At 38.7% G+C, this 24,965-nt stretch overlaps 1 protein-coding gene across 7 annotated transcripts in view; it reads right to left on the bottom strand.

Moving 5' to 3' along the window:
• DOCK11 (dedicator of cytokinesis 11) overlaps nt 1–24,965 on the bottom strand; it is a 189,492-nt gene that overhangs the window by 70,743 nt on the left and 93,784 nt on the right. For 5 of the 7 annotated variants that reach the window (XM_082376948.1, XM_082376946.1, XM_082376945.1 and 2 more), the window contains exons 22-32: nt 24,736–24,822; nt 23,272–23,361; nt 17,083–17,201; nt 15,415–15,484; nt 15,208–15,333; nt 14,197–14,268; nt 13,145–13,291; nt 9,734–9,817; nt 5,984–6,095; nt 5,442–5,480; nt 3,607–3,785 (exon numbers count right to left, since the gene is read on the bottom strand). In XM_082376948.1, coding sequence (XP_082233074.1) covers nt 3,607–3,785; nt 5,442–5,480; nt 5,984–6,095; nt 9,734–9,817; nt 13,145–13,291; nt 14,197–14,268; nt 15,208–15,333; nt 15,415–15,484; nt 17,083–17,201; nt 23,272–23,361; nt 24,736–24,822 — 1,125 coding nt within the window. The remainder of the gene's footprint in view (nt 1–3,606; nt 3,786–5,441; nt 5,481–5,983; nt 6,096–9,733; nt 9,818–13,144; nt 13,292–14,196; nt 14,269–15,207; nt 15,334–15,414; nt 15,485–17,082; nt 17,202–23,271; nt 23,362–24,735; nt 24,823–24,965) is intronic. The other 2 variants (XM_082376943.1, XM_082376944.1) reach the window with 2 other exon arrangements.

The raw sequence follows: 24,965 nt of genomic DNA, 5'->3' as shown, positions 1-24,965 counted from the left end.
AAATCAGCCAAACCAGTGGTTGTGATGGCACAAGAGTTGCCCTCCATATTTTAGGACTTTGGGAGGTTTGTCTGTAGACTTAGATAAGGCCTCTAGGGTACAATGGTTAACCTATAGAATACAGATCAATAGTGTCTCATAGTTGCATTTATTCTTGAAATTGAACAATTTTTCATATGTTAATTGTCCATTTGTACTTCCTCTTTTATGAGTTTCAGGAACTCTTAACAGACCTACTTCTAATACACAACCCTAATCAGTAATAGTCTCTATCACTAGGAGATTCTGGTTCAGTAGGTCTGGGCTGGGTCCCAGGAATCTGCCCCAGATGGTGCTGATGTGCACTGAGGTTTGAGAACCACTGGTCTAGTTCAATTTCCTGCTCAAGGCAGGAACAGCCCTTACCTGCATCCTTGACAGATGGTTAGTTTTTAAACTTCTTAAACACTCCAGCCCTTTCAGAGGTTCTGTTAGAAAAATCCTTTAGCAGTTTGTAAGTTCTACCTGCTAGGTATAAGTTCTACCTGCTAGGTATATAGTCCACTTCCACTTTACATGGCAACCCTTTAAATATTTGGAGACAATTACCACAAATTGTCTTAATTCACTCTTCACAAGGCTAAATAGCTGTTACTACTTTTCTTTATTCTTCACATGGCTTTGATTTCAACAGTTTCCACCATCATCATCACCCTTTCTCGGCAGTTCTCTAATTTTCCAGGGTCCCACTTAAGATTTGAGAGGCAGTAGTATAGTCTAGTGGTTAAGAGCACAGATTTTGAATTTTAGACACATAAATTCCAGCTCTCCTGTTACTAGTTACTTGATTGTGATCAAGTCACTTAACCACAGTTTTCTCTTTAGTAAGATGGGGATAATAATAGTGACATTAATTCATGTAAGCTAATGTTTAATACAGTGCCTGGCATATAGTGAGTCCTCAGTAAATTTTAGCTACTATTATTAATATTATAGCTTCTCGATGGGAATTCATTTTAGCTCTGATAGTCAGTGATCACTAGGGAAGGAGATACTACACCTTTCTCAGGTGAACAGGAACACAGGCAAGCATGCAGTCAGGGCAAATATATTAAAAGTTTTGTCTGCACAAAAGACAGAAAACCATCTAAGAATCTATTAACAGAAGACAGTTTAGATAAATAGAATAAGGTATATCCATATGATGGAATACTATGCAGATTTAAAAAAAAATACAGTAGATCAAATCTTCAGGCTATATTGTTAAGTGACAAAAGAAAAATGCATAATGGTTTCTACTATATATTTATATATATACATATATATAGCATATTGGCTTGTGCATGCATAAAATAGAAGTTTATATAAGAAACTGATAACAGTAGTTGCTTCTGGAGAGATGAATTGAGGCATGGAGGTAAGGAATGGGAGAGAGGCATTTTGATTCTTTTTTTTACCATGTGTGTAAGATTACTGTAAAAAAAAAAAAAAAAGGGAAAAAAAATCTGCCCACAGTCCAAGCAGAAATTGCAATTCTTAGGTGTCAACATCACTTGCAGTGGGTACAGGAACTAATACAGACCCCAGAATAAATGTTAGATGTTGGATATTCTTGTTCTGAGTAGGAAAGATGTCTCATGGTATTAGGAGGGCTCCCAAAGCAGTTTTTGAGTAGCACATAATAGGGACCAGTGACATCTCCATAATTTCATTAGAGGAGAGGCTGTGGAGGGCAACATGGCTGGAATGGGGGGTGGCGGTGACTAGGAGATCGAGTCTCAAAGCAGCCTTTCCACAGGAAGAATTTTTTTCTTGACTGTATTTTTATTTGGGGTCACTTTGGGGGACCCAGTGGAAATTATAGGGGCTTAAAGCTCCCCTCTCTGCCCCCACCTTGGCATCATCATTAATGGTGAACATGTTTTAAGTGAATGTATCAATATTTGACAAATGACCTCTTAGGCCACCTGTGAAGTCTTTGGACCAAACAGAGAAAGGGAATGAAGCAGGTTCATGAAGCAAAGTTTTACTGGGGAGAATCCTATACACACTTAAAACCTGTCAGAAGATTTTGAACAAAGAAAGGGCTTTAGAAATTACTGAAAGGGTAATAGGCTGGCATCTCAATCTTTCCCATAGTCTAAAACCTCAAACACTCAAAGAGGCAGAGTGTTATTTACAGACAACAACAGTGATGTGTGTGTGTGCGTGTGAGTACATATACTGCTCTCAGAATTTTAAAAAGTAAATAATGTGCAAATATGTGATATAAAATATTTAAAATTCTACCTCTAGGTAAGACACTAGTGAAATCCGATATTCCTTCACTTTCATCTGAGGAGGCAGGGGAAAAAATACAACTTCCTGCTTTAAGAACAAGAACTTCATTTTGTACTTTTCCCACAAATTCTTTGAAATCATGGCTAAAGACATTTTCCTCCGCTACTACTAGGTACAAACAGAGCCCAGTGGTAACTGGCATTTTTAAAGCTTTGACAAAGCTTGGTTGGAATGGATGACTTTAAGATATCTTTTCATTTAGATATATTATACCAGTTAACTTACGTTAAGTCAGTATCAACATTCACACACACACAAAAAGTGGCACATAATAAAGCAAACCACACTAAATGGGAGTATGTTATTATAATTATAATGTGGAAAAAACAATGCAAACTGCAGTAAGTAATAACATCTGAAAGCTAAAGAGTTTAAATCTACTTTAGGATAGAATTATATGAAGAAAACTAGCAAAATTTGTAAGTAAAACAAATCTTCATAATTAAAAAAATATAATTGGATGTAGCTGGCAGGCATTTTCTGTTTTTTAAGGACAAATGGGAATACTGTAGAAAAAGAATAAAATCCATCTCCAAGTCAGCTTTCCAAAGTAATTATAATAATAAATGACATGATAATTTTATTTAAATTTGAATGTAAAACAAAGGGACAAATTCTTAATTATGAAACAATATGTTACATTGAGCCAGGTAAGTAAGTTAGGTTATTCTAAATCCATACAGTTTGGCATCTACTTTTTGAAGCCCATAGGGTATAATGTTAGTAAGATTTGAATATACCCTCCATCCCCATATATTAAGTTAAAGGTGCGGCAAAAAGCAACTGCAGCTGTGGCCTTCACACACGGACAGTGTGTAATGTATGTAAAGTTTACAGCCACACCTACATTTTTTCAGTAAGAAGAAAAACTTCATATTACATATTTTATATTGGACATACTTAATGTGTCATTATCAATCACTTAATAATCAATAATAGCATTTATTTAGGGAGATATATTTAAGGATATATATTAAGGTGTGTATTTGAAAGAGTGCACATGGCTATAATCGTATATGATTTTTTAAAAAAATTCTAGTTTATGTAACAAATCATGAAGCAGTTGTGCTGTTCTTTAGACATGATTTGAAAAACCAGTGTTCTTCTTCAACAGTTATCTGAACAGTATTTTTAAAACCTAATCATTTGAAACGGAAACAAAACGTATTTGTAAAAATAAATTCATCAATCCCCCCGTTATGTTCCTTACTGAAAACTTCACCTTGAACATAAAATCTTCTTAGAAACTAACTAATGTGATACTGATGATGATACGAACATCCTTACCTTGTGCTGGTATCTAGTGTCAAATGCATGTTTTATCAAAAGATTCTTTATGACAGAGATAGCTGTATATCTGATCTCATAATTGTCTTGAAGAGCGATGGAGGTTTCCCTCAGAAGTAGACCAACCAAGAAGTGATGCTTGCAATACTCATCTGATAAACTGTATTCAAGATTTGAATCTGCAGCATAATGAAATTTAAAATCCATTTATAAAAATACTCAAAAATTACTTTAACATTAAAGCACTATATTTATTCCTTAGTCATATGTGACCATGCTAGCAAGAACTATACTGTTATTATTAACAAATATGAACAATTCTTTTGTCATATAGAATAAGCATGCAAAATTTTACAAGATACGAGCACTCATCATTGGGGCTAGATGATAGCCTTAATGACAATTTCAGTCGGTAAAATAGTCCCTAGAATTCTTTGTTTTTCGAGATGCTTTTCAAATCTTAGAAATCTTAGGATAAAACCTAGAACGAAAGAATACTGTATTTGGCAATGTTTTAACACATTTCTTCATATCTGAAGAGATTTAGTTACAACTACAGATTGGAGTAATTCTCTACAGCAATACTTGATTCACTTATCTGTTTATATTTGTAAAGTAGGAAAAGGAAGCGACACCAGACAACTGAATCACCGTAACAGTTATTAACTATTGACTGTTTTAGTAAACGTTATATATTGGCCCCAATACGATGGGGCACAAGAACAATAAGAAAAACAGCCTCTCACTCAAATTCATCACACGAATACAAATCTTTTATTTCATAAAATTACCGCTTTGAACTATTTCTTTCACTTCCTTTTAGATTCTCAGTCCATTTTAAATCCCAGCTGCTAATATCCTGGTTGGGACTTGCCTTATAAACTGATTAGGTCACAATCAGAAGAGACCGTGACCAAGTTTAGTAATTTCTATGGTAAATTTCTACTACCTTTATTTCCTCTCCCGTACCCTTTAATTTTAGTTAGGCCATAAAGCTGAAGGATATGTTTTCCTTTTCTTTTCTGGTCTCTTCAGCACTTAATATAATGCTATATATTCAGTTAGGACTTAATAAATGCTAAATCAGATTTAACCCTAAATCCTCATCCCTTCTTTTCCCTGAATTCCTCAAGCCATCAATAAATACTGGGGGAAATATCGGAGCTATACATGCTCAGAATCTAATAAGGGAGCGGTTGAATAGGGGTGCTTGGGTTTTTAAATATTTTTTCTCCGTTTTCACTGGCTGGCATTCAAGCACTGAAACTGGTGCTCAGCAGCTACCCTCCTAGAGACCAAGGTAGCTGATATTCTTTCTGCCATTGGTCATGCTCTTTTGTGAACCCCAACCACTTTCTATGCACAGGAACCAGTACGGACTAACCCAGGTGGCCTTATCTGGGTCGACTTTACAATGGTAGTAAGCTTTTTTACTTCAGGGGTTTGAATAAATCCAATCAGGTAGTTTCAGCCAACCTCCAAAACTGTGGCCAAGCAGTCATTAAGCAGGGTCAGAGAGGAGGGAGGCAAGCCTGGCAGAGATGAGACACACTTAAAGAACAGCTACCCTCTAGCCCCCATGCTGGCTTGAGCCAAAACTTGTTTTCTGAGGACGGTGTTTTAAAGTTGATCCTTCTAGCAATCAACACTCAAGCTGATTTTAAGAGTTAACAAATACACCACCTCCTAGGTTTTCTGGGTACATTAACTAAAGCTTCATCTTGGCTAGGGAGGATTTAAAAAGCAAACAAAGCCCCCATCCATCTTAGCCATTCATGAAATCAATTGTTTTTAAAGACAGCAAACTACTTTAGAGTGAACCGAGTTAAACCTACCTACTGAAGTCAAACGGTCCACCGCAAATGAAAAAAAATCTAATTAATATATGAAAAGAAAAGGGACAAATAAAAAACATAGTAACATAAGAATAGTGCTACACAACAAAGCATTCAATAAAACTAGCAATGGAGATAACTGAAGGCATTTCATCAATTTAATACATACATATCACTATTTTACTCTGCCTTTATACTTCTCTTTTGATGTTCCATTCAGCAGAAATGTATTTATATGGTTTTTTCTTAATTCAGTCTCACATAAGAGTCCAAACAGTACTACAGAGATCAATTTAACTGGTATCTGACATCTGTGTTTAAGCAGCAATCTATGTAACACACCTAATTTCTTCATACTATGAATACTACCACTGACACTATGAAGGAAATGCCGAGTACCATTAACAAACCTATCTTCAGATAGTAACAATTCTGACATTACCTTTAGATTGACTGGTTTAACTAGAAAACGTTATACTATACTAGCGCTAGCCAAAAAAAGGAAAACACAATCCCTAATGATGGAAAACACGAATACATACCTTGAACTCGCTGAAGTTTAGGTTTTGCAAATGCCATTGGCAAATTCAGAGGAATGTAATGTTCGTGATTGCAAACTGTTTGCAGGAATTCAAACTTGTATTCAGCCAGGACCTAAACACAAAGAAATTAAACAAAAACTCCTATTTAGTAGTCATTTACTATTTTAATAATTAAATACAGTACATTAATTTTCAAAACAGAAGTGTTTAGTATTTCAGGCATACCTTAAAATGTGACCTGTGCAGTAAAGAGCTAAAATAGCAGGTCCAAGACTGCTCGCCTTAAAAAGGCCTGCTTGCACGGTTGGTCATTGGCTGGCATTTGGGAAATTGGATTTTTTTTTTAATTATATAAGTTTCAGGTATACAACATTATAATTTGACATCTGTATACACTGCAAAGTGATCATCATCACAAGTCTAGTTGCCATCCATCAGCATACAGTTTACACCCCCTTCACCATTCTGCCCACCCCCCAACCTCTTCCCCGCTGGTAATCACTAATCTGTTCTCTGTATCTATGAGTTTGTTTTGGGGTTTTTTTGTTCATTTCTCTTTTTAGATTCCACATGTGAGTGAAATCATATGGTATTTGTCTTTCCATCTGACTTATTTCACTTAGCATAATACTTTTAAGGTCCATCCATGTTGTAAAATGGCAAGATTTCATTCTTTTTTTGTTTGAGTAGTATTCCATTTTATATATATACACATACAAAGACACACACACACTTACACACATATATACCACATCTTCTTTATCCATTCATCCATCGATGGACATTTAGGTTATTTCCATATCTTGGCTACTGTAAATGATGCCACAGTGAACATAGGGATGCATATCATTTTGAATTAGCGTTTTAATGTTCTATGGATAGATACCCAGAAGTGGAAAAGTTGGGTCATATTATGGTAGTTCTACTCTTAATTTTTTGAGGAATCTCCATACTGTTTTCCACAGTGGCTACACCAATTCACAGTCCCACAAACACTGTACGAGGGTTCCCATTTTCTCCACATCCTCTCTAACATTTGTTATTTCTTGTCTTTTCGATAATAGCCATTCTAACAGATTATGAGGTGATGTCTCATTGTGGTTTTGATCTGCGTTTCCCAATAATTAGTGATGCTGAACATCTTTCCATGTGCTGTTGGCCATCTGTATGTCTTCTTTAGAAAAATGTCTATTCAGATCCTCTGCCCATTTTTAAATCAGATTGTTTTTGTTGTTGTTGAATTGTATTAGTTCATTATATATTTTGGATATTAACCCCTTGATGGATATATGATTTGCAAATATCTTCTCCCATTCAGTAGGCTGCCTTTTCATTTTGATGATGGTTTCCATCACTGTGTAAAAGCTTTTTAGTTTGATGTAGTCCCATTTGCTTATTTTTGCTTTTGTTTCCTTTGCCTTTGGAGTCAGATCCACAAAAACATCACTAAGATGGATGTCAATAAGGTTACTGCCTACGTTTTCTTCTAGGAATTTTATGATTTCAGGTCTTACATTCAAGTCTTTACTCCATTTTGAGTTAATTTTTGTGTTATGATGTAAGATAGCGGTCTAGTTTCATTCTTTTACATGTGGCTGTCCAGCTTTCCCAACACCTTTTATTGAAGAGACTGTCTTTTCTCCATTGTATGTGCTTTGCTCCTTTGTTGTAACTTAATTGTTCATATATGTATGGGTTTATTTCTGGGCTCTCAGTTTTGTTCTGCTGATCTGTGTATCTGTTTTTATGCCAGTCCCGTACTGTTTTGATTATGATAGCTTTTGTAGTATAGTTTGAAATCAGGGAGCATGACACCTCCAGTTCTGTTCTTTCTCAGATTTGGCTATTCAGGATCTTTTGTGGTTTCATACAAATTTTAGAATTATTTGTTCTAGTTCTGTGAAATATACCACTGGAATTTTGATAGGGAATACACTGAATCTGTAGATTGCTTTGGGTTGTATGAACATTTTAACAATATTAATTCTTCCAATCCATGATTATGGAATATTTCCATTTATTTGTGGCTTCTTCAGTTTCTTTCATCAGTGTCTTATAGTTTTCAGTGTACAAATCTTTCACCTCCTTGGTTAAATTTATTCCTAGGTATTTTATTCTTTTTGATGCAATTGTAAATGGGATTGTTTTCTTAATTTCGCTGATAGTTTGTTATTAGTGTATAGAAATACCACAGACTTCTGTATGTTGATTTTGTATCATACAACATTACTGAATTCATTTATTAGTTCTAACAGAGTTTTGGTGTAGTCTTTAGGGTTTTCTGTATGTATTATCAGGTCATCTGCAAACAGCGACAGTTTTTACTTCTTCCTTTCCAATTTGGATGCCTTTTATTTCTTTTTCTTGCCTAATTTCTGTGGGCATCCTTGTCTTGTTCCTGATCTTTTTTTTTTTTTTTTTTTTGCTGCGTTGGATCTTTGTTGCTGTGTGCGGGCTTTCTCTAGTTGCGGCGAGCAGGCGCTACTCTTCGTTGTGGTGCATGGGCTTCTCACTGCGGTGGCTTCTCTTGTTGTGGAGCACGGGCTTCAGTAGTTGTGGCACGTGGGCTCAGGAGTTGTGGCTCACAGGCTCTAGAGTGCAGGCTCAGTAGTTGTGGTGCATGGGCTTAGTTGCTCCACGGCATGTGGGATCTTCCTGGGCCAGGGATCGAACCCATGTCCCCTGCATTGGCAGGCAGATTCTTAACTACTGTGCCACCAGGGAAGCCCCTTGTTCCTGATCTTAAGAGGAAAAGCTTTCAGTTTTTCACTGTTGAGTATGATGTTAGCTATGGGTTTGTCATATATGGACTTTATTATGTTAAGGTATGTTCCCTCTATACCCACTGTTGAGAGTTTTTATCATAAATGGATGTCGAATTTTAGCAAATGCTTCTTCTGTATCTATTGAGATGACCATATGATTTTTATCCTTCATTTTATTAATGTGATGAATCGGGTTGACTGATTTGTGGATGTTGACCCATCCTTGTATCCCTGGAATAAATCCCACTTGATCATGTTGTATGATACTTTTAATGTATTGTTGAATTCAGTTTGCTAATATTTTGTTGAGGAATTTTGCGTCTATGTTCATCAAAGATATTGGCCTGTGATTTTCTGTTTTGTGGTGTGGGAAATTAGATCTTGAAACAAACATTTCCTACATGATAAGGCTGTGCCTTCTGTGCCAGCCTGTTCAGCACTGTGCAAACCATGTGATTTATGGTGAACATCTGCTTTCCTGTCCTTTCCAAGACTCTGGAAATTTTGACCAGCCTCAAATACATAACTAGCCCCCAACAAAACCTCTAAGCCCTGAGTCTCAAATGGGCTTCCCTAAAGAGAAATATTGCACACATGTGGCTCAATTTTCACTGCTGGAGAGAGGATGTGCTCTATGTGACCCTTCACAGGAGGGAGGGCACTCAGGAAGCCTGCACGTAGATTGCCAAGGACTCCACTTCATGTCTTTTCCCCTTATTGATCCAACTGAGCATCCTTTTTGTGTCACTGTAATGAATCTTAGCCATGAGTACATCCTGTGAGTCATTCTAGTGAACCATCAAACACGGGGTAGTATTGGGGACCCCCAAAACACTATCCATTATTCCCTGCTTTGAGGTATAACTCTAGTCAAAGCACCTAAATGAAAACAGCAGTTCCAAATCCTCCAGAGGAGAATAAATGTCACCACTGTTCTCACACTCTAATGTCTGACACCCACTGCAGTTATGTCCTTATAACTTACCTTAGGATCTTTGGGGCTGAATCCAGATATATAGTCATTTATCAAATTGAAAACAAATCCTCTATCCATTAGTGTCAGACAGCGCTATAGAAACCAAATCAAAATGAACAGTTAGTTACATAATTCTAAAGGTCTGTCAAGTTTTTAAAATTCAAAAATTTTTAAATTTTTTCCACATTAAGGGGATGACATTCTCACTTTTACAGATAATAGAAAAACTTTCAGAGATTTAGGTGACCTTAAAGAGATAAAGGGGGACTTCCCTGGTGGCACAATGGTTAAGAATCTGCCTGCCAATGCAGGGGACACGGGTTCGATCCCTGGTCCGGGAAGATCCCACATGCCGCGGAGCAACTAAGCCCGTGTGCCACGACTACTGAGCCTGCGCTCTAGAGCCCGCGAGTCACAATTACTGAGCCCATGTGCCACAACTACTGAAGCCTGCGCGCCTAGAGCCCGTGCTCTACAACGAGAAGCCACCGCAATGAGAAGCATGCACACCGCAACTAGAGAGAGCCTGAGCACAGCAATGAAGACCCAATGCAGCCAAAAATAAATAAATAAAATAAATAAATTTATTTTTTAAAAAAAGAGAGAGATAAAGGGCAAATGACTTATCATTGGAATTGGGACTCAACTGTATAATTTTCAAACTAAGATATATATACACACACAAACACATGTATACATATATATACACATATATGTATATAAACATATATACGCATATATATCGATATGTAATCTATTAGCTATACTGCCTCATTTTGGTTAACTCTCAAAGCTCAAAGTGAACTGGAGGGTGGTTAGTGGGGCTTGCCTATGTGAACATTTCAGGCCAAAAGTGAAGTTTTTCTTTGGGTCCTGTGAAGTCTTGGCCTACAAAACATTCTTCCTCTGTGACAACCCTACTAGTTGTTCATATTTTCCTGCCATCACTCTCCTGGTTAATGCTTTCATTACCTTGCAACTGCACAACTGCAGTTATCCTCCAAACCTGTCTTCCTGCCACTAATCTTTCCATCCAACTGCTTCCAGATTAATCTCTAAGTCCTAGCCCTAATCATGTCACCTTTCTTCCCAAAAGCTTTCAACAGTTCCCTATTGCCTCTAATATAATTTCAAACTCCTTAGCTTGGCATTCAAGGACACTCACAATCTTGTCCCAACCTACTTTTCCAGTTTTATCTCCCAATACAGCTCATCTACTTATTACCCACTCAAGATGCACTGTGCATTCCCACCTCCGGGTCTCTGCTCATGCCAGGTCTAGCTAGCAATTCTATCACTGCTTCTGCATAATCCTGCCCACTCTTCAATGATGAAGCCCATTTTCATTAACCACCTTGGTCTACAGGGCCCTTTAAACACTTTACAGTAGCTTGTATTTTCCTTATTATTTTCCTGTTTTCCTCTAGAGAGGACAATAGGAACGATCTCTTTTTCTTATGCTCTCCATGGTACCTACAGTAACCCTGTGAAATAGAAGGAACTCAATATTTGATTCATCAGCCACTTGCATCTCACTTCTCATCTCTCCCTTCAACTTCCACTGCCTCATCACCTCTCACCTGGATTAATGAGGTAGGCTTATATTTATCTGTTCATCCAAAAACATTTTGAGGATCTACTGTGTTTGAAACAATGCATTACATTCTAGAGAAATACAAAGGTGAATAAGATATGGTCTTTAGCCTTGTCCAATGGTAAGGACAAATAAACAAATAATTAAAATACAGCACACTAAAAAGTTATAGAAGTATGTAAAGGACGGGTAAACAACAGAAGGGGTGATCAGCCCTGTGTGGGAAGGTTAGGAAAGAGCTGAGCCTAAAAGATGAATGGACTCTGCCAGGCAGACAAGGGGGAACGACTGGTCTTCTAACTGGTTGCCTTGACTCTGGCTTTTTCCTCACCTCTTCCAAAATCTTTGGTATATAGCTCCATGGCATATAGCTCAGAATCTAAATCCCTTAGCCTGACATTCAAGGCCTTTCATCATCTGGCATCAGATGGTCTTTCCAGCTCTACCTCCACACATCCTAAACTCTGCACAATGACTTTCTTGCTCCTCCCTGAACAATTCTTGAACGCATATATCTCATCTTTGCTCATGAATCCTCTACCTGAAACACCCTCAACCCTGTCTTGGGGAACTATTCTTCTAGTCTCTGTCCATACTACCTGGTCCTAATCCCTCCCTTACTTGTTTTCCTATTGTATTTTGTTTGTATTTTCAGTATAGCAGTCATCACACTTGATCTTGTACATGTATTTGAATATAATTACAGAGATAGCCTCTCACATCTTTGGATTCTCACAGAGAAGACAGACAAATGTTTGTTGACTTGAATGAGGTAAATACTGCTATTAAATCGACTATGTTCTATTCCGTTTACATAGCAAACTTTAAGTTTAAACTCCATGGAAGAAACGGAGATTTTATATTCCAAATAATCTCATCTTTACTTTAAAAAGATATGTGGATGTTTGGTTTTTAATACGCAAAAGGGCTCATGTAATAGTGTTAAAACTTTATTTTACTTCTGGTAAAGAGAGGTCTTACATCAGAAAATCATGCTCTGGAGATCTGAAACCCAGTTGTGAATTTTTAATAAGAAAACAAGGGTATGTGAGATACTAAAACTGCTTGGGTGGATTATTGACTATGAGGTTCTTAAGATAAGGTTGAGACATGATGAAAGGCTGTGAGAAGATGGGGAGTGGAAAGAAGTAAAAACTATGTGCATTACAAATCCATGCCCCTTCTCTGCAACAAATCAAATATTATTATTACCCACTTTCTAGAACAATCGCATTCCAGCATTGCCCCTTACATATGGAGAATAACAAAATACAACAACGAGAAATGTGCTATCTTTCATAAATATAGGAGTTTCTGATATCTCTCAAAATAGTCTCACTGACCAAAATCAACAGTTTTCATTTACATGTATTAGCCACAAGTAGATGGTGATTATATTAGCAATGTGTAGACTGTGCTTTAGTTCAAGAGTTACAAACTCAGAGGCTGACAGGGTCAGAGAAGCTATTTAAATGTATAAAGAGTGTCGGGGTATATTAAGGAGTGGTGGGGTTTGTGGCAACCTAGAAAGTACATGCCCCACCTAAAGGCATTCAAATTAATATTTTTGAGAAACACCATGTAAAACCAGCAAGACGTGCCTTCCGGTTAAGCCACCTATGTGGGACCTCTGATTTCATTAATTAACCATTGGGGGTGGGGGATCAAACATGGCTGTTTAACTGAATTGATGGATTAATTCAGTCAAAAGTTTCTCCAGCAGCCTAGCTGAGTCTCTAGAAAGTGGGTAATTTTTTTTCTTTGGCTTTAAAGACCATATTCGTGAAGAATAATTCCTTACCATGTTCTGGCTGCCTTTAACTCACCTTCAGGAAGCTAGCCAAACTATAATTGACGTTTCTGGACTCATCAGGAATCTCTGCATAGCGAATAGTCACGTGAGGAATTATTGCAAGAAGCAATGAATGTAAGACATGATGATATGCCTCAGAAAATCTCTGGCCTCTGGGAAGCTTAAATTAAATAGGCATAGAAAAAAGAGTTGCAAAAGATCTAAATCAACTGCTGTTTTTATTTTCAGATACGTTCTGTATAAAAATGTGTTTTAAACTGGAGTTTAATTTTTCTCCCAACTTAAAAATGACATGGCTAGTTCAGTGTATACTTTAGATCATTATAGGAACTATCTGGACCTCTAATACCATAACTGACTGAAATCATGAACGAGAGTAGGTCATTTTGACCCAACTTTGGAATCGTGTTCCTGAGATACAGACACATCCATTTTTCATTCCATGTTTTTCCTGACACACAAAGTATACATGTATCCATGCATCTCAATTTCAGTAAACCTGCTCTGTGAAGATTCTGATAAAAATGATAAGTATGAGGTGAATATTTTTTAACTTCACAAATCTTAGCTTTCAATTCCTATAGCTAAGAAAATTTCTTTGTACTTTCGAAAGAGTTTAAAAATATAACTAAATGTATACAGCACATGCCAGGAACACATGTATTATTACATAAAGTGTTTTTAACTTTGTACATGCCTTCGACCTTTCTAAGAGAATGGTTCTTTCTTATTTGGTACTTGTTCTTCTTCCAAATGAATGTTCTGACACAGACATTTTAAAACCACAAGACAAAGCGAAAGCTTCAAAGATAATGCATTTAACATGGCAAACACCTCACAGGAACAATCTATGTGGAAGAGTCTCTGACGATTAGACTTCGAAAACATATGAACTGTCAGATTTTTGCAATACATCCATTGTTTGTTTGCTTGTTTTAAGCAAAATTGAAAAAGCTAAGGGCTAAGAGCCCTTAAAATATAAAAGAGGATTTGCATGTCACGGCTACCTGTGAATAAGATTAGCCTTCTTTGTCTATGTTAAATATTATTCTTGAGCCTACTTACCTTAATTTTATTCTCTTCCAACAAGTATGTGGCCATAGACTTTGCAATAATTTCAAAGAAAAACCATGAGTACTAAAATAAACAAATAAATACAAATCAATCTTTAATAGTTACCCAAATCCTTGAAGCTTAGCAGAGGTTGACGAATCACTATGGATTTTGTCTCTGAACTTTAGTAACATTTTAAAGTGATCGCAATTGTCCAAGTCCCACAGGATACCTTCAAATTGTGTTGGCAAAAAGGTAGTAGTGTACCTTAGGGCTGGCTGGTGATGTACAAAGGCTGTTTGGTGGGAATGTTTAACTCAGTGGGGAAGGGTATTTTATCACTGACACTGCTTTGATTTGCCTACGTGTGGTGATAAGAGCAAACCAACTTTTAGTTTATTTTAGCACTGCTTTTAAATTCTCTATAGACAATGAATCGTATTATGGCCTGCACCCAGTGGGGGACCCAACCCTGCCCTTGGTACAACACTGGGGCCAGCCCAAGTAGCAGAGGTGTTTGTGTTAAGTGTAATTTGAAGGGTACAGAGAAGCCTCAAGCAGATACATCCTAAAATACCCAAAATTGAAATTCTACCATTATTAACAGGAATAGTAAAAACATGACAATAATAAGAGCCACCATTTGAGTGCCTACTGTGTGCCAGAAACATGTTAAATGCTTTGCTTATATTTTAGAAATGAGGAAGTGGAGGCTCAGGATTGCTAAATAACGGGCTCCAGGACACAGAACTACTATGCAGTGAATAGAGGATTCCAGCCCAGGTCTATCTCCTCCAAAATTCTTTCCATTACACATTCGACTGTGGGCAGGATGGGGTGGGGAGGGTGAGGGGAATGAAGGAGGTTCTGTGGAGAACTTGGGGGAAAAGGATGTGTAGGTAAAGTGGTGAGGAAAAGGAAAGTCACATGAGGAAATGATGAAAGACTAGAAGTGAAATGGGAGGGTATCAAACAAGCATATCTCTGGCTGCTTTCCTTGCCTGCCGTGTCCTGTGTCCTTACCTTTAGCAGTTTGTTTATTGCTAAAAAGTCTGCAGACTGTTTCAATACCGCTATCATCGTAGTAGCCAGAGTTTCATGTATCAGCTGGGCCTGAGGAACACTGGGTTTTTCAGGTCGGAAGCTATACTACAATCAAAGAAAACGAGCTGTAAAACAAAATTCTCTCATAAGACAAACTGCTCAGAAAGAAAGCTTTACTCCACAAACCTTTATGAAGGATCTTAAATAATTATCCAAGCCTTCTTCATGGCACTTTGATACGGTATGTAAGAGAACCCTGAAACAACATTCACAAAAGTCAGCACGTCAGGCTACAATTAACCACTATAGTTTGATTGTTAGATAAAACCATCATACTTAACCCTAAAAATACCTAATACTGCCTAGATAATTAAAGGTGAGATGACTGCATTAAATGTCATCTTAGTTTGGGTCTAACAGAGATTTCAGCATCTAACATGCTCAGGGTCTTGTAAAATATGTTTCCTGGTTCAAAAGAAGGATATTTTATTTTGGCAACCCAGATATTTCATCTCCTTTCTAAACCACATTTGAAGTATGGTCATAACTGCCATATAGTAAAAAAAAAAAAAAAAAAAAAAAAAAAAAAAAAAAAAAAAACCTTCAGTAAGGTAAATATTGAAATCCCCTCTAGTGAGAATAAAAGGAAAAGAATAGAAAAAAGATGTTAAGCATGACAACAGATAGGGGAAAAGGGAAGGGAGAGACAGAGCAGGTATAATGATATGAACTAAAATTGGAAGTAAACCTAAGATTCATAGAAAGTTTTAAAATTATGAGACCAGCGGTGGTTCTCCAACCTTAGCGTGCCTCAGAAACCCCTGGAGGGTAGACCGCACACCCCTCTCCCAGAGTTTCTGATTTTTTAGGTCTGGGGTGAAGTTCAATGATTAGCATTTTTAATAAGCTCCTAGGTGATATTGATGCTGCTGGTCTGGGAACCACATTTTGAGAACCACTGGACTAGAATAATGCTTTTTAAATTTGCAACCAGACTATGCCCAACAGCAGAGAAGAGCAAACAGTATGAAGGTGTGTGGAGCTTCAGCCCTGAGGCTCCGGAGAGGCTCAACAGAAGTGGCAACAGCAGAAGCAGCAAAGCCAGAAACAGCCAGCACTGAGCTCACAATTTTTTAGAAAACTCCTGTTTTAACTTCAAAATTCAGGTGCATTTTGCATCCTACTCTACAATATATCCTTGTTTGTTTTCATATAAAAAGAACACTCCATCATTCTTTCGAGTACAATTTGATGGCCTAGGGCCACTCTGTCCAATGTGAGAGCCACTAGTCACAAGTGGCGATTAAATGAATTAAAATGAATTAAAATTAACTACGATTAAAACTTCAGTTCCTCAGTTACACTAGCCACATTTCAAGTGCTCAACAGCTAAATGTGGCTAATGGCCACCATATTGGAAAGCACAGGTATAGAACATTTCCACGACTGGAGAAAGTTCTACTGGACAAGACTGGTCAAGGGCAATGGTTCTCAAACTCCCTTGCATTAGGGACTCATCAGGGAAACTTAAAAAAAAAAATACTGATGCTGAGTTCCACCTTCAGAGATTCTGGTTTAATTGGTGTGAAGTATGGTCCGGGAACAGCCATTTTTAAAAGCTTCTAACATGCAGCAGTTTTAGAACCTCTGGTTGAGGAAGTTCATCCTATGGTTTCTGGTATCATCTATCCCTGGGGATATAAGTCCCCTGGTCTGAGAAGTATGAAACTAGAGAAAACTGATATTAGATTTCTGACTTTGGGGTTCTCATTTGGAAGATAAATTTATATTTCAAATGAAGAAATGCAAAAGGAAACAAAAGTTGCTTCTTGGTATTATAACACTGAAACTCACATGGTGCAGTTGATAGGCACGTCATCTTCATGGGTCATATTTGTGAGAACTCGGAAGAGTTGCATAAGAATTACAGGTAGAAACTGTATCATGACTTGGATCTCCATGGCATGCAAACACTAAAATAAGTCATTATTAGTTATGAAAATAAACCAAAATATGATATAACTTGCAAAGGTGAAACAACAAAAAATTAAGTAATGAAAACTACATTCACTAGAATATAAGCTCACTTTAAAAACGAGCTTCAGGGGATAGGGGACTTTGTCAGTTACTTTAGCCACATCTCTTATTTTGGCACTCAGATTCTGTTAGTTCATTTAATATTAAATGCTCTATTGAAGATAAGTATAACCGGGATCAACAGGTTTTGGAATAAAGACAACAGACTCTTGGTAAACCAACACTCAGTCGGGGCGAGGAGCAGGCATGCTTGGAGGTGATGGAGACGGGCCTACCAGCCCCCAAGTTCGTGTGTTTTACAGGGGAAAGTGGGCCATTACTTTGTGGTGAGAAGTTACGTGGGATTCAATAAGGTGTGTTTCTATGTATAATTGGCTTTACACTAGCACCATCCACAAGCTGAGGCAGTTCTGCATTCTAACATCTCACAATACGTTTCTTCAAAGTGCTAACACTCTGTCTCTACTGATCAGTATCTTGACATCAAAAAGAAGAAATATGTCCGTGTATACATAGAAATGATACAAGCAGCTAAATATGTAAAATGTCTTCCTTCTTACTTCCCTTCTCTCCGCATTCATTTATTCACTCATTCATTCACTCACTCATTTAGTCAACTGGCCAACCAAAATAACCTCACTGAGCACCTTCTACACCAATTCAATATTTAGTGCCCTGGGAAATACAGACACGGGGAAAACAAGTGTCTGTACTAAGGAACTCAGCATTTATCTTTCATAGCCTCCCTTACTCTTGCTCCATGTTGCCATCCTTACTCTCGCCATCCCTTTTCAGGCTTCTCTCATCTATATTTGAATCATCTCAACAGTGACCTCTTAGATTTCCGGGCAGCCTCTCTTCAATCGGATGCATAAGGCAAGAAACTGAGCTCAGGGAACCCATGGTCTATCCTTCAGGTTTTTCCTTCCTTTTGCCCTCTCTCTTCTATCCTTACAGCCGTCGCCCTTTTTCAGAACTCCGACCTATAACCAAAATAGTCTAATAATTTTCTAGTAGGTCTATGTACACTTTCTCCTCACTCCCAATGTCTCTCATTTCCAAAACTTAATCCTCCTCAAACAGGGGTTACATCAGGCCACCCCGTGCCACCAAGAAGATTCTTCTGATGCTTCCCCATGACCTAGGGCAGCGGTTCTCAACCAGAGACCCTGTGCCACTCCTCCACCCCAATGTCCGGAGACTTTTTGAGCTGTCACAATTGGGGGGTGCTACCGACATCTAGTGGATAGGCCAGAGATGCTTCTAAACACCCTCCAGTGAACAGGACGGCCCTTTACAACAAAGACTTATCCTGCCCCAAATGTCAATAGTGCCAAGTTTGAGAAACTCTGACCCAGGTATTAAGTCTAAGTTACTTAAGACCCAGCTTACACTCTTAACCTTAACACTCATCATTCTTCACGAGGCCACACTGGTGTCTTGACTGCTCCTTGAATATATCAATGCACTGCTACCTTTGTTCACACTTTGTAGCCAAATCCTCGCCACCCTTCCCAGTCAAGTTCCAACCCCCAGTTCAGTAAAGCCATTCAATCACTCATTCAACAAAGGCATACTGAATGAACTTTCAATTGCCAAGCACATCAAAAAAACATGGTTCCTACCATCAAGCAGTTCACAGACTATGGGGGGAAAACACATGGAACTAAATCACTGTGATACAAACACTAAACAGTACAACCGTGGTATATACAAAACGTACAGAGGAAGAAGAAACCGAGTCTGCCAGTGAGGAGGGAATGTCATATGAGGCTTCAGAAAGGAGGAAGGTTCAAGGATCGTAAGTAGGATCACATCAGGTAGAAAAGAGAGACGGACCTTCCATGCAGAAGTGATCTCCCTGCACCAGTACTGTTCCTCTAGAATTTATTCTCCACACAGCAGCCAGAGGGTTCTTTTTGAAAGGCAAATTCCACAATGTCATTTCCCTCTGTTACAAACAAAACCAACCACCACGAACAAAAAGTTGTGAAGGGCTCCCCATCCTACATGTACCCTGCCTATCGCTCCCCACTCATCTGAGGCCATCCTCCTGCTTTGCTGCTCAATGTGCTCTAGCTACGGTGTCTTTGCTTTTTTTCTTTCCACACATCCCACTGCAAAGTGTTTACACCTGCTGCAATATTCTGTCATCCTTTTACACAGCTTTATCACCTATGGCTGTCTTCCTCGCATCAGCTTCTTTTCAGCTTAAAATGGTGTCATCTCCTAGACAGGTCTTCCCTGACAAGTCCATCTTGACTGCACTCCTGGTCATGCTAGAGCCCAATAACCTGTTCTATTTTCTTCATAGCACTCATCCCTATGTAATGTGACTTACTTATTTATAATCTCTCTACCCCAACTAGAGTAGGTATGTTGTCTAAACTGTTCCCATTATAGTCCCAGCATCCAGTACAATATGTGACCCATAGTAGGTGCTCAATAAGTATTTGCAGGATGACTGAATAAATGAATAAAATAAGGAACCAAAGGGATAAAGATGGGAACCCTCTAGTCTCAGTGGTTCCTCGGTTTTGTGAACTCTTAGCATTTATACCCTGTATCACACATTTGACATTTAACTATATATTGCTTTGGACTATCATTTGTACTACTGACTTATATTGTCATTTGACTAAAGTGGATCCTGTCTCTCTGACTGGTTGTAAGATCCCTACGGACAATGAGCCTAAGTTATTCTTCTTTGCAAGCCCCACAGCATCTAGGAAAATACTGAACACATAATAAGAGCTCAACATGTAGATGGTTAAATGAAGTGATGAAACACTGTCATTTACAAGGACAACAGGTAGCAAGGTTTGATAGAAAGAAAACAGGACTAGGAGTCAAAAGACACATCAAGAGACAGGCTTGGCTCAGCTCTGCTAGTAACCAGAATGACCACAGGCAAATCACTCTCCTCGGGCCTCAGTTTCCTCATCTGTAAAACAAAATCGCTAAAGATCCCTTTCAGCGCTAACATTCCATACAGGAGTTTGGCTCTTTCTATGATAACATGGCATTTCATTCACTGCCACTAGAGGGCAAGCATAGGTCACATAAATATCAGAAATTCCACACCCTTAAAAACGCAAATATGAGTACTTTTTTTCCCCTCCATTCTAAGAACACCAGTATAGGAACATCGTGTTCTGTTCAATTCTGCTAAAACTTTTACAAAGCTTCCCACTGGAAGAAAAAGACAATGATCTCAACAGACAATGCATTCATATGTAGAGCGGGAGTTCTAGACATTACCCAAGAAAAGGATTTGAAGTTAGATGACTACTATACTTCTTAATGATAATTAAGAATCGTAGCCACCATTTATCGGCTACCTCCCTGATTCTACCCTTCCAACAATGTATTTTCTGTATGGTAGGCAGAATGATACTTTAAAACCAAAGTCACATCATGTCACTCCTCAGTTCAAGGCTTTCCATCTCATTCAGGGTACAATTCCAACTCCTCATCATGGCTTATGAGGCCGGACCTGACCAGCAACCCAGCTACCTTTCCAGTGTGAGGGCCTAGCACTCTGTGTGCCAGCCACACTGGAACTCCGGCTGTTCCTTGATCACACCCAGCAAGCTCCTCAGGGCCTTTGCCCTTGCTATTCCCAGCTCTCCCCCAGAATTCCACATAGCTGGCACCCTCCTTTCCTTTAGGTCTCTGTCAAACATCACTTTACTGGAGAGCTCTTCTCTGACACTTTATCTAAAAGAGGGACTCCTTATTACTCCTATTCCCTTTCACTATGTTTTGGTTTTCTTTATAGCACTTATTACCACCTGACATGACATACACAGTCGGCCCTCCGTATCCACACGTTCCACATCTGTGGATACGGAGAACTGACTGCAAGGGACTTGAGCATCTTTGGACTTTGGTATCTGTGGAGGGTCCTGGAACCAGTCCCCCGAGGATACAGAGGGACCACTGTATGTGTATATGTGTGTGTGTGTGTGTGTGTGTGCATGCATTTATTCGTTTATGTGTTTATTGTCCATCTGTCTCCACAACAAAGTAAGCTCCTTGAAAACAGGGATACTGTTTGTTTTTTTCATTTATCCTCCTAATGTTTAGAATGAAGCCTGGCCCATAGAATGTACTCAAGAAAAAAGTGTGGAATGAATGAATACTATATAGCAGATGCCTTATCTCACTGAGGCCTTGTAACCACCCTACAAGTGGGTTGTTTTTTTGGTTTTGTTTTTTAACATCTTTATTGGAGTATAATTGCTTTACAATGGTGTGTTAGTTTCTGCTGTATAAGAAAGTGAATCAGCTATACATATACATATATCCCCATATCTCCTCCCTCTTGCGTCTCCCTCCCACCCTCTCTATCCCACCCCTCTAGGTGGTCACAAAGCACCGAGCTGATCTCCCTGTGCTATGCAGCTGCTTCCCACTAGCTATCTATTTTACATTTGGTAGTGTACGTATGTCCATGCCACTCTCTCACTTCGTCCCAGCTTACCCTTCCCCCTCCCCATGTCCTCAAGTCCATTCTCTAGTAGGTCTGCGTGTTTATTCCCGTCTTGCCCCTAGGTTCTTCATGACCATTTTTTCTTTTTTTTTTTTAGATTCCATATATATGTGTTAGCATACGGTATTTGTTTTTCTCTTTCTGACTTACTTCACTCTGTATGACAGTCTCTAGGTCCATCCACCTCACCACAAATAACACAATTTCGTTTCCTTTTATGGCTGAGTAATATTCCACTGTATATATGTGCCACATCTTCTTTATCCATTCATCTGTCGATGGACATTTAGGTTGCTTACATGTCCTGGCTATTGTAAATAGAGCTGCAATGAACATTGTGGTCCATGACTCTTTTTGAATTATGGTTTTCTCAGGGCATATGCCCAGTAGTGGGATTGCTGGGTCGTATGGTAGTTCTATTTTTAGTTTTTTGAGGAACCTCCATACTTTTCTCCATAGTGGTTGTATCAATTTACATTCCCACTAACAGTGCAAGAGGGTTCCCTTTTCTCCACACCCTCTCCAGCATTTATTGTTTGTAGAGTTTTTGATGATGGCCATTCTGACTGGTGTGAGGTGATACCTCATTGTAGTTTTGATTTGCATTTCTCTCATGACTACAAGTAGGTTTTTATCTTTATGTGAGAGAAGAAGGAACAAGGGCTTGGAGAAGTTAAGTAAGTTGGTCAAGGTCAATCACAGAGCTAATAAGTGACAGACCCGGGACACAAACTCAGTTTGTGATTCCAGAACCCATACGTGTATTACCTCATGTCATACTACCTCTCTGAAAGAAATGAACCTTTTCATTTCCTGAGAATATCATTCACTATTAACATATGCCTAAAGGGAAATCCTGTAGAGGCTTCATTTAAAATAAAAATGCCTCAGACTGGCCATGGCTGATCTACTGAAGGAGCAGACAAAAGAAAAGTCACTGTTAGCTGGGTCCCATGACGTGTGCCCTGTCCCACCACATTAGGGAATAAATGGAGTCTTGGATTCTCAATACATTTGATAAAATATGGCGTTACTTATGACTCCCTCCTATGCAACATGCAGAAACTAGGTTCTCTTTTTTTAGCTGACCCTTCTGATAATCTTTCGCCTATGAACACAGGAATCATTTCACATTTCATTCCAAGCAAAAGTGACTCCGTTTCTCCTGGCCCTTTTCCCCAAGCTTTCTCCACCTTTACCAGGCCATTGGCAAGATGAGAAAAGGTCTGGAAAAATCAATTTATGGAACTGAAATAAACATTTTCATGAGATTTTCAAAAATATGTCGACGAATTCTGGCTAAAACATTTTCTTCCTAATGTAGCAATTCTGCGGTCTGCTTCTAAACAGCCCCTTGATGGAAAAGCACATAATAGAAAGTGTTCTCTTGAGGATACACAGCCATAAGTATTTTTAAAGGGTTCGTTTGATTTTTTTCCCCCACGTCAAAAAATGTGGCAACCGAATGACATGAAAAACAAACCTTTCACAGAAAGCTACTGTTCATTTACCTTTAAATATTTAATGAGCTCCCCTGGAACTTCTTTCGAGCCTGACTGAATAAGCTGGCAATGATGGAAGAATTTGTGCACATGTAGATCCTGAAAAACAGATGGACACAGCATATGAAATTTGATTCATTTTTTTAAAATTTTTTTTTTATTTTTTAACATCTTTATTGGAGTATAATTGCTCTACAATGGTGTGTTAGTTTCTGCTGTACAACAAAGTGAATCAGCTGCACGTATACATACATCCGCATATCTCCTCCCTCTTGCGTCTCCCTCCCTCCCACCTGCAAAGCACAGGCTCCACCCCTGCACCACACCCCGCCACCCCGGAATCTTGGAAACCTGTTTCCCTGGGTCTTCTAATGGCCAGACTCGGCATCTGCAGCTATCAACATGCATGTTCCTAAATGAGTCCCATAGTCCTCTCGACCATCACACAAAGCAGCAAAACCAGGCGCATTCAGCATGTACCTAAGCACACTGGGTAGGTCACCATTTATGCCCAAGTAGTCACACATTTGTTTAATCTCTTTTTTGGCTAGTGTAGCCTCTGAAGTTGGGCTGTTTCTATATTTTAATGAAACGAGCAGGAAGAGAGGTCTGAATTGACAGGTGAAGAAAACGTAGCAACAAGGAGTCACCAGAATAAGTCTCAGGCATTCAGTGCCCAAGGTACCCTGGCCCTGCACCGGCCAGTGTCCAGCTGTCCTGTATGGAATCTACAGATATTGAATTTGTGGACGGCATGGACTGTATCAGGAACCAGAATCATGAAATTCGGATTTTGACCTGCTTCCTCTAATTATTACCTGTGTGACCTCGGGTAAATCATCTAACCCGAGTGAGCCTCGGTTTCTTTTCCTCTAAAATGATGAAGTGGGCAGGGGGAATTGAGAGGGACCTTGTAGGCCACACCAAAGAGCGTGGACTTCACCTTCTCCACCCGTGATTTTTCAAACTGTGCTTGAGGCGTCTCACAGATATTTGATCCTAATTTCATGGATGTCGAGGCTAAGAGCAAACTGTAGTAGCCAGCCATGATCCACTGACTGCAAATTTCTGTGTTCAACTCTAGTCTAACCATGAGAAAAATGTCAGACAAATCCCAACAGAGGGGCATCCTACAAAATACCAGTAGTCCTGAAAACTGACAAGGTGACCAAAAACAAGGAAAGTCTCGGAACTTGTCACCGCCAAGAAGAGCCTAAGGAGACATGACAACTAAATGTAACACGCTATACTGGATAGAATCCTGAAACAGAAAAAGGGCATTAATAGGTAAAAGGATTTGGTAATTTGAGAAGAATTTTTAAATTTGAGCTATTATTAAGAATGATGTTATTACTAATGAGAAAGTCTTTCAGGCCACAACTTCTCTAAGGCTGTAGAATCGAATATAGTCTGTGTTAATCCAGAAATACACTCAAGTATTAAAATTGACAAAATTCAGGTGATGCAACTTACTTGAGTATAAATGGTAGACTCCAAGTGACTTTTAATCTTCAACAAAGGCTTTGCACCATCTACCCACTTAATATCCACATTAGACTGCTGTGAAGAGAAAATACACACATGAGTTTCTGTACCATAGCAATGGATAGATGAGCAACATATAACACCTTTATGCATTTCAACATTTTCTTTCAGAAACAAATGTGTTAGTTTCGCACATAGGGAATTATTGGAGAAAATAA

Source organism: Balaenoptera borealis (genome assembly GCF_965194805.1).
Source record: "Balaenoptera borealis genome assembly, chromosome: X".
In the NCBI taxonomy this organism is placed as follows: domain Eukaryota; kingdom Metazoa; phylum Chordata; class Mammalia; order Artiodactyla; family Balaenopteridae; genus Balaenoptera; species Balaenoptera borealis.
The sequence above is the reverse complement of the archived record's forward strand: the minus strand, read 5'-3'. Positions and strand labels throughout refer to the sequence as shown.